Genomic DNA, 10,663 nt, shown 5'->3' on the forward strand with positions numbered 1-10,663 from the left:
GCTGGTGTGTATCAGTGAGACATTTTATTGAGGACAGACAGAGAGACAGCAGAAAATCTGGTTAACATCAAACACTGAGTAAAAGCCGGGATCACATGCGCAGAACTTGGCAATCGTGGTCACGGTGGAGAACGTTGATATTGTTCGGTGTGGAACCATCAGTATGGATGAGACGTGAACGTGTCAAATACAAAAATAGAACTTCATCCTACCGTCTAAACAAAGTAATTACAGGGACACACACACACACTCCAGCAGTGAGGAGCAGCAACGTAACACACTACATCACAGGCTAACTCTGCACACACACTTTCAGCAGGGTACTAGTGTAACAATGTGTGTGTGTGTGTGTGTGTGTGTGTGTTGGGAGATCCAGGCACTCCTCTGAATGGCTGCACTGTGTCCCGGGGCGCAGGCTGGCCGCCCGGTCAACACCCCCACGCTGGGGGTCGGCCCCGCCTACTCAGACATGCCGACCTGTCAATCAGAGACAACGGGGCTCAGAGCCGCGGACGTTTCAGGAGGACGGCAGCGCGACAGGGTCAGAGGTCACGGTACCTTGAGGAACGGCGGGCGGCGCGCCGCGGCATCACATGACCGAGCAGACGCCCGTCTGCAAGTTGCGCTCGGGGCCCCTCGTGCTGAACCTGCATGTCACACGCGTCACCACTGTCCTCACGATCATCGTACGGAATGACGGAGCGCGTGCTTACCCGTTGAGGTTGGCCGGTTCTGAGTGGTACACGTGCTTGCCCTTCTCCGCGATGCTCAGGGTTCCTGTGTGGGGGTGCAGCTGCGACTGGGCGTGGCACCCCTTCAGGGTCACATGATGCAGGTTCTTGGGCTCACTGTGCGGAGCGGTGACGTGAGTTCCAGTCGTCACAGCCGGGATGTTGCCGTTGGGTTCCAGGTTCTCTGGGTTCTCCGTATGGGCGGAGTCAACGTTGGATGCCTCTGTGACGTTGATGTTGGGGACGCGCATCTGACGGGTCATGACCTCCGAATGCGCCAGCTGCAGCTTCTTCATGTGGTTTATGGCCGCTGTGGCATTGAAGGCTTGCTGTAAAACACACACACACGTCAATAAGTGTGAGTGTGAGCACGCGCGTGTGTGTGTGTGTGTGTCTGTAACCTACCTTCCACTTGGACTTGGCAAAGTTCTTCTGAATCTGGACACTGACAGAGTGGTAGATGTCCTGACTGCGAGCCGTCTTACCAATGATCCTGAGACACAAACACACACACACACACACACACACACACACACTGGTATGTTCACACCCACCTTGAATGTTTCGTTTTCAATATTCCTCATTTGACACGTGTGTTTTGCTCACCAGGGGTGTCGGAGCGCCTGCTCAGGGCTGAAGCGCATCTTTGGGTTCTTCTGCATCATGTTGCGGATAAAGTCCTTAGCTTCAAGAAAACGGCAAGAGGTCAGAGGTCAGAGGCAACCCTAAAAGGTGAAACGTGAGCCTGGCAGAGGCAGCAGCTCACCGGAGTCTGAGATGTCGTCCCAGAACGGGGAGTCAAACTCGTACTGGGCCTTCATGATCTTGGAGAAGAGACGCGTCTCGCTGTCCTCGTAGAACGGAGGATAACCGCACAGCCTGCAGGAACATGGAACCAAAAGACTCGATCAGACCTGCGTCAGTTCAGATCTTCACCACCGTGGGACGTCCATGTTCTTAAGAAGGACGGAGCTCTTACAGGATGTAGGTGATGACCCCAATCGACCAGCAGTCCACAGCTTTACTGTACGGCTTCTGCTCAAGAACCTCGGGAGCTGGGATGAGAGAACACAAGAAACCGGGTTCCCCGATTACCCACTGCCTGAGGTCCCATCCAGCCCAGTTCTGCTCCCAACAGTCCTGCCCCGATTCCCTGTCCCCGTTCCTACCCACGTATCCAGGCGTCCCGCAGGCCGTGGACATGACCCCGTTGTCCTCCATTTTGGAGAGACCAAAGTCGCTGATCATGATCTTGGAGTTTTCATCATGGCTGAAGTACAGCAGGTTCTCCGGCTGGAGAGAGATGTTCATCAGAACTGCAGCCATTTTGTGTGTGTGTGTGTGTTTGTGTATGTGTGTGTGTGTTTGAGGTTGTGTGTGTGTGTTTGAGGTTGTGTGTGTGTGTTTGAGTTTGAATGTGTGTGTGTTTGAGGTTGTGTGTGTGTGTTTGAGGTTGTATGTGTGTGTTTTTGAGGTTGTGGGTGTGTGTTTGTGTATGTGTGTGTGTTTGAGGTTGTGTGTGTGCGTTTGAGGTTGTATGTGTGTATGTGTGTGTGTTTGAGGTTGTGGGTGGGTGTTTGTGTGTGTGTTTTGAGGTTGTGTGAGTGTATGTGTGTTTGAGGTTGTGTGTGTGCGTTTCAGGTTGTGTTTGTGTGTGTGTGTATATGTGTGTGTGTTTGAGGTTGTGTGAGTTTGTGTGTGTGTGTGTGTGTGTTGTGTGTGTGTTTGAGGTTGTGTATGTGTGTGTTTGTGTGTGCGTTTGAGGTTGTGTGTGTGTGTGTTTGAGGTTGTGTGTGTGTGTGTGTGTGTTTGTGTGTTTGAGGTTGTGTGTGTTTGTGTGTGTTTGAGGTAGTGTTTGTGTATTTGTGTATATGTATGTGTGTTTGAGGTTGTGTGTGTGTGTTAGAGGTTTTGTGTGTGTGTGTGTGTGTGTGTGTGTATATACCTTCAGGTCCCGGTGCACAATGCCATTCTCATGCAGGTAGTTTACAGCTTCCAGGACCTGTCTGATGACGAGACTGGCGTCTTTCTCAGAGTACATCCCCCGATCCAGGATCCGATCAAAGAGTTCCCCTCCTGAAACACTGCACACACACACACACACACACACACACACACATGCGCGTTATTATACAACTTCTTTTGTTTTACTGAATGAGTCTTCAGGTGAAAACTTTCAGAGGAAAGAAATTAGAAAAAACTCTAATTCCACATTCGACGTGGTTCTACACACTGGTTCTACACATTGGTTCTGCACGCTGGTTCTGCACGCTGGTTCTACATACTGGCTCTACACGCAGGTTCTATACGCTGGTTCAACACGCTGGTTCAGCACGGTGGTTCTGAACGCTGGTTCTGCACGCTGGTTCTACGCGCTGGCTCTACATGCGGGTTCTGCATGCTGGTTCTACACACACTCTCTACACGCAGGCTCTACACACTGGTTCTACACACACGCTCCTCACGCAGGCTCTACATGCTGGTTCTGCACGCTGGTTCTACACACTGGCTCTACACACAGGCTCTACACGCAGATTCAACACGCAGGCTTTACACGCTGGTTCTACATGCTGGTTCTGAACGCTGTTCTACACGCTTGTTCTACACGCTGGTTCAACACGCTGGCTCCACACGCTGGCTCTACACGCTGGTTCTGCATGCTGGTTCTACACACTGGCTCTACACGCAGGCTCTACACGCTGGTTCTACACACACGCTCCTCACGCAGGCTCTACATGCTGGTTCTGCACGCTGGTTCTACACACTGGCTCTACACACAGGCTCTACACGCAGATTCAACACGCAGGCTCTACACGCTGGTTCTACATGCTGGTTCTGAACGCTGTTCTACACGCTTGTTCTACACGCTGGTTCAACACGCTGGCTCCACACGCTGGCTCTACACGCTGGCTCTACACGCTGGTTCTACACACTGGCTCTACACGTTGGTTCTGAACGCTGTTCTACACGATTGTTCTACACGCTGGTTCTACACGCTGGTTCAGCACGGTGGTTCTGAACGCTGGTTCTACACGCTGGCTCTACATGCGGGTTCTGCATGCTGGTTCTACACACACGCTCTACACACAGGCTCTACACGCTGGTTCTACACACACGCTCCTCACGCAGGCTCTACACGCTGGTTCTGCACACTGGTTCTGCACGCTGGTTCTACATGCTGGCTCTACACGCAGGCTCTACACGCAGATTCAACACGCAGGCTCTACACGCTGGTTCTACACGCTGGTTCTGCACGCTGGTTCTGCACGCTGGTTCTACACGCAGGCTCTACACGCAGGCTCTACACGCTGGTTCTACACACACGCTCCTCATGCAGGCTCTATACGCTGGTTCTGCACGCTGGTTCTGCACGCTGGTTCTACACGCTGGCTCTACACGCAGGCTCTACACGCAGATTCAACACGCAGGCTCTACACGCTGGTTCTACACGCTGGTTCAGCACGCTGGCTGTACATGCTGGTTCTGCACGCTGGTTCTACACGCAGGCTCTACACGCAGATTCAACATGCTGGTTCAACACGCTGGCTCTACATGCTGGTTCTGCATGCTGGTTCTACACACTGGCTCTACACGTTGGTTCTGAACGCTGTTCTACACGCTTGTTCTACACGCTGGTTCAACACGCTGGCTCTACACGCTGGTTCTACATGCTGGTTCTACATGCTTGTTCTACATGCTGGCTCTACATGCTGTCCTACGATGTCCCGATGGGACGTGGGTGACACTCACAGCTGCATCACCAGGTAGTAATGAGTCCGACTCTCGTAGAAGTCCTCCAGGCCCACCACGTTCTCATGCTTTATCCTGCAGAGAGGAGAGCGGAGGGTCAGCGAGAACACACCCACACATGCACACACACACAAACACACACACACACACCTCCTCAGCACAACAATCTCATTCTCCAGGTTCAGGTCTCTCTTGTTCTTCTTCTTGACGCACTTTATGGCAAAGAGTTTTCCCGTCTTGCGCTCCTTCACCATGAAGACCTCAGAGAACGCCCCTCTGGAAGCAGGAGGAAGAGCAGGTCGTGTTAGAAGAGTAATTAACGTGTGTATGTGTGTGTGTGTGTGTGTGTTTCCCATGAGAGGAAGCAGTGCGTTCGTTACTAACAATTCATAACAGCTCATAACAAGCCCGTCCCCTGAGTCCCACAAACACAGAGCAGGCAACATGGTGCTTTACCACAACATGGTTATCATTTGAGGTTGACAACATTAAGAACACAGAGGTGTAAATCCATCCAGGTCAGAGGTCAAAAAGAGACTATAAGGAACCTAGAATCTCCTACAGTGGTTCTCTGAGGTGACTGGATGGACCAGAAAATTCACTTTATAACCTCAAATCAAGGTAGATATCAGTAATATGAGGAGGATGAGGTCACCTCTGGGTGGGATTATGAGGTCACATGGTCAGATTATGCTCTGTTCCTGCCAGCTTCCTTCTCGCTACCTATCTTCAGAAGCGTCTGTCAATTAGCTGTTCCCATCGCTGGATTAAACCACAAATCCCTTACGCAACGGAAACCACAGCAGCACCGCACCGACTCACAAACCAGAACTGCAACGACCCACAAACCAGCACCGCAACGACCCACAAACCAGAACTGCAACGACCCACAAACCAGACCCACAACGACCCACAAACCAGCACTGCAACGACCCACAAACCCGACCCACAACGACTCACAAACCAGCACTGCAACGACTCAGAAACCAGACCCACAACGACTCACAAACCAGACCCACAACGACCCACAAACCAGCACCGCAACGACCCACAAACCAGAACTGCAACGACCCACAAACCAGACCCACAACGACTCACAAACCAGAACCACACCGACTCACAAACCAGACCCACACCGACTCACAAACCAGACCCACAACGACTCACAAACCAGAACCGCAACAACTCACAAAACAGACCCACACCGACTCACAAACCAGAATCACAATGACTCACAAACCAGAACCGCAATGACTCACAAACCAGACCCACACCAACTCACAAACCAGAACCACAACGACACACAAACCAGACCCACAATGACTCACAAACCAGACCCACACCAACTCACAAACCAGAACCACAACGACTCACAAACCAGACCCACAACGACTCAGAAACCAGACCCACAATGACTCACAAACCAGACCCACACCAACTCACAAACCAGAACCACAACGACACACAAACCAGACCCACAATGACTCACAAACCAGACCCACACCAACTCACAAACCAGAACCACAACGACTCACAAACCAGACCCACAACGACTCACAAACCAGACCCACAACGACTCACAAACCAGACCCACAACGACACACAAACCAGACCCACAATGACTCACAAACCAGACCCACACCAACTCACAAACCAGAACCACAACGACTCACAAACCAGAACCACAACGACTCACAAACCAGCCTTAAAATGACTCACAAACCAGAACCACAACGACACACAAACCAGACCCACAACGACTCACAAACCAGAACCACAACGACTCACAAACCAGACCCACACCGACTCATAAACCAGACCCACACCGACTCACAAACCAGAACCGCAATGACTCACAAACCAGACCCACACCAACTCACAAACCAGAATCACAATGACTCACAAACCAGAACCGCAATGACTCACAAACCAGACCCACACCAACTCACAAACCAGAACCACAACGACACACAAACCAGACCCACAATGACTCACAAACCAGACCCACACCAACTCACAAACCAGAACCACAACGACTCACAAACCAGACCCACAACGACTCAGAAACCAGACCCACAATGACTCACAAACCAGACCCACACCAACTCACAAACCAGAACCACAACGACTCACAAACCAGACCCACAACGACTCACAAACCAGACCCACAACGACTCAGAAACCAGACCCACAACGACACACAAACCAGACCCACAATGACTCACAAACCAGACCCACACCAACTCACAAACCAGAACCACAACGACTCACAAACCAGAACCACAACGACTCACAAACCAGCCTTAAAATGACTCACAAACCAGAACCACAACGACACACAAACCAGACCCACAACGACTCACAAACCAGAACCACAACGACTCACAAACCAGACCCACACCGACTCATAAACCAGACCCACACCGACTCACAAACCAGAACCGCAATGACTCACAAACCAGACCCACACCAACTCACAAACCAGAATCACAATGACTCACAAACCAGAACCGCAATGACTCACAAACCAGACCCACACCAACTCACAAACCAGAACCACAACGACACACAAACCAGACCCACAATGACTCACAAACCAGACCCACACCAACTCACAAACCAGAACCACAACGACTCACAAACCAGACCCACAACGACTCACAAACCAGACCCACAATGACTCACAAACCAGACCCACACCAACTCACAAACCAGAACCACAACGACACACAAACCAGACCCACAATGACTCACAAACCAGACCCACACCAACTCACAAACCAGAACCACAACGACTCACAAACCAGACCCACAACGACTCACAAACCAGACCCACAACGACTCACAAACCAGACCCACAACGACACACAAACCAGACCCACAATGACTCACAAACCAGACCCACACCAACTCACAAACCAGAACCACAACGACTCACAAACCAGAACCACAACGACTCACAAACCAGCCTTAAAATGACTCACAAACCAGAACCACAACGACACACAAACCAGACCCACAACGACTCACAAACCAGAACCACAACGACTCACAAACCAGACCCACACCGACTCATAAACCAGACCCACACCGACTCACAAACCAGACCCACAATGACTCACAAACCAGAACCGCAACAACTCACAAACCAGACCCACAACGACTCACAAACCACAATCACAATGACTCACAAACCAGAACCGCAACAACTCACAAACCAGAACCACAACGACTCACAAACCAGCCTTAAAATGACTCACAAACCAGAACCACAACGACACACAAACCAGACCCACAACGACTCACAAACCAGACCCACAATGACTCACAAACCAGACCCACACCAACTCACAAACCAGACCCACAATGACTCTGATGCACATTTGTGGCCTCCTGGAGGTCATTTTGCAGGTTCTGGCAGAGCTCCTCCTGCTCCTCTTTGCACAAAGGTGGAAGTTGTGTGCTTCTGCTGGGTTGTTGCCCTCCTATGGCCTCCTCTGCGTCTCCTGATCTACTGGCCTGTCTCCTGGTAGCACCTCCATGCTCTGGAAACAGGTCTGACACAGCAGACCTTCTTGCCACAGCTCACATTGATGTTCCATCCTGGATGAGCTGCACTACCTGAGCCACTTGTGTGGGTTGTAGACTCCTCATGATACCAATAGAGTGAAAACTCCACCAGCATTCAAAAGTGACCAAAACATCAGCCAGAAAGCACAGGAACTGAGAAGTGGTCCGTGGTCCCCACCTGCAGGACCACGCCTTTATTGGGGACATCTTGCTATTTGACTATAATTTCCATCTGTTGTCTATTCCATTTGTACAACAGAATGTGAACTTGATTGTCAATCAGTGTTGCTTCCTAAGTGGACAGTTTAATTTCACAGATGCGTGATGGACTTGGAGATACATGGTGATATTTTTGTCACATCACTGCTGTGTGATAAGCTTTGCACAACAGAATTTGACCCATATGCACTGTACCTGTGTACTGGTGTCACGTGATGTGACAATAACAGTGATTTGATTTGAACCAAAACTGACCCCAATGAAGGTCTTTGATGAAGGTCACGTGCCCACACACTGCACCCCGGGCGCCTGTCATGGTGCCCACTGTCACCAAGGGTGACGGTTAAATACAGAGGACACGTTTCACCGTGTGCTGTGCTGCTGTGTCTCACAATGACAATCACGTCACTTTCACTTCGCTTTTCACGTCCTGCATCAGCTGGACAGGTGGGAGAGTGTAGGAGTATGTGTCATGTGATGATCAGAACGACGTTCTTCTCATTTCAGTTCTCCAATCGCATCAGAACATCAAAAACATAAATAAGAACGTATAAAGTGAAATGAATATCATTGTGAAACACTGCAGCACAGCACACGGTGCACACAGTGAAACGTGTCCTCTGTATTTAACGTCACCCTTGGTGACAGTGGGCACCATGACAGGCGCCTGGGGAGCAGTGTGTGGGGACGGGACCTTCATCCAGGGACCTCAGTGGCACCTTTGCCGGTTTGGGACTTCCGATTACGAGGCCACTTCCTTAATCGCTAGGCCACCGCTGCCACCAAATGTGGCGTGTTGTCCAGTGTCCAGGAGGTCATATTACTCCCTGTTCCCATGTACAGGAACATAGCTTCTAGTGATGGATCTGCATTCATTTTCAACATGACCAGGACATCCCAGACCGTCACCTCAGGACCATGAGCAACAAAATGGAACAAAATAGACAAAAATAGACTACAGGGTGGTAGTAGCCAGAAGACCCAGGTTCGAACCCCACTTACTACCATGGTGTCCCTGAGCAAGACACTTAACCCTGAGTGTCTCCAGGGGGGGACTGTCCCTGTAACTACTGACTGTAAGTCGCTCTGGATAAGGGCACCTGGTAAATGTGGACTTGTTTTATAAAACAGATACTCACGATCCGAGAACCTCCATGAATTCAAACACCTCCTGGATGTTGTCCGTGCTTTTCTTCCAGTCCAGCTCGGCCTCCTTGCGTCCCATGTCTGCTTGAGCTTCAACAGGAATTTCTACACACACACACGTAAAGAAATGTCGAAAATGTGAACCACCGTCCCTGCGTCCTCTTCACCTTAAAATGATTCCGGTGGGAGCAGCATCATCTAGCCCTGCTGCAGCCTCCACCTCTTCCTTGAGCAGATGAAGCAGGAGCCGTCTGAGACCCTGTCTCGTCCCGCCAGGATGACGCCACTCGTGGCCGACATCCCGTACTTGGCAGAGAGCTGAGACCTGGATAATCACCACCTGACAGAGGAGCCTTCAGGAGCTTAGAGTCCACAAATGTTCCTCAACTCCACCAACATCATCATATCTCAGTTGATGGAGGCAAATAAAATCGACGGAACGGAATGCGGATGATGTAATAAATGTATTCTGGAGAAGATAAAAGTTGCCAGGACACAATCGTGACTTTTATGACTTTTAAGTCATTCATGGAGTCAGTTTCAGGGACACCAAAATACAGACGAGAAGCAGTCCTGATCATGCATGAGGACTTTTTATATAACTAGTCCAACATGGACATCATGTCAGCAGAGCGGCGGTCCAATCATAAGTCCATTATCCACAAATTAGGTAACCCAGAAAAGCAAAGAACATCCTCTACAGACATCTTTAATTCCACGAGGAGACCCGAGCAGATCGAGATCTTTCTGGGGGCTGGAAAATGTCCTCTATTTCTACATGATCAGAAGCCCAAACTACACAAATACAACCGGGGTACCACAATCCAGCTGCACACACACACACACACACACACACACACGCAGGAAGATGTGAATGGAATCGAATGGAGTCGAGTCGAGTCGAATCGAATACCTGCGCGGATGCCCTCTCGGTACCGGCGCCGGGAACGCGCGCTGACGCACGGGCAGCAGTGGCGCAGGAGCGCGCCCGCGACGGTGACCGGGGACCGCGGCGACACGGACATGGGGGACCCGGACGGAACTTACCCGAGAGCAGGCGACCCGACTCACTCCCTCCCTCCGATCCGACTCCCCGAGCTCCGGAGCCGCGGCGGAGATGACCGAGCCGGCTGGGGGCGGGGCCACGTCTCAAACACGCCCCCCAATACAATAAAACTATGAAATATGACGCGTCAGGTTGTAATGTAATAAATAAGAACCGGGGCGCTTTTACTGCGATGACGGCG

At 51.0% G+C, this 10,663-nt stretch overlaps 1 protein-coding gene across 2 annotated transcripts; it reads right to left on the reverse strand.

Moving 5' to 3' along the window:
* Positions 1 to 4: 4 nt before the first annotated feature.
* Positions 5 to 10,663, reverse strand: camk1gb (calcium/calmodulin-dependent protein kinase IGb). 2 transcript variants are annotated; one of them, XM_028966781.1, is made up of 13 exons: positions 10,464 to 10,663; positions 9,410 to 9,521; positions 4,632 to 4,757; positions 4,482 to 4,556; positions 2,677 to 2,815; positions 1,901 to 2,024; positions 1,711 to 1,786; positions 1,498 to 1,610; positions 1,338 to 1,416; positions 1,137 to 1,224; positions 714 to 1,060; positions 559 to 647; positions 5 to 477 (listed from the first exon to the last, which is right to left on the reverse strand). In XM_028966781.1, exons 2-12 carry the CDS (start codon positions 9,493 to 9,495, stop codon positions 590 to 592), a joined length of 1,311 nt encoding a protein of 436 aa, XP_028822614.1. In that variant the 5' UTR covers positions 9,496 to 9,521; positions 10,464 to 10,663; the 3' UTR covers positions 5 to 477; positions 559 to 589. The 2 variants fall into 2 exon arrangements, with proteins under 2 accessions (XP_028822614.1, XP_028822613.1); XM_028966780.1 differs by lacking the exon at positions 10,464 to 10,663 and adding an exon at positions 10,330 to 10,453.

This window comes from Denticeps clupeoides, unplaced genomic scaffold, assembly GCF_900700375.1.
Source record: "Denticeps clupeoides unplaced genomic scaffold, fDenClu1.1, whole genome shotgun sequence".
Classification (NCBI taxonomy): Eukaryota; Metazoa; Chordata; class Actinopteri; order Clupeiformes; family Denticipitidae; genus Denticeps; species Denticeps clupeoides.

Bases quoted from the DNA above. Each gene is read 5' to 3' on its own strand.
- camk1gb (XM_028966780.1), bottom strand. From the start codon at position 10,441: ATGTCCGTGTCGCCGCGGTCCCCGGTCACCGTCGCGGGCGCGCTCCTG. The intron at 1,061-1,136 runs GTAGGTTACAGA...TGTGTTTTACAG, and splicing joins TTGCCAAGTCCAAGTGGAAG to CAAGCCTTCAATGCCACAGC. The intron at 648-713 runs GTAAGCACGCGC...TGTGACATGCAG, and splicing joins GAACCGGCCAACCTCAACGG to GTTCAGCACGAGGGGCCCCG.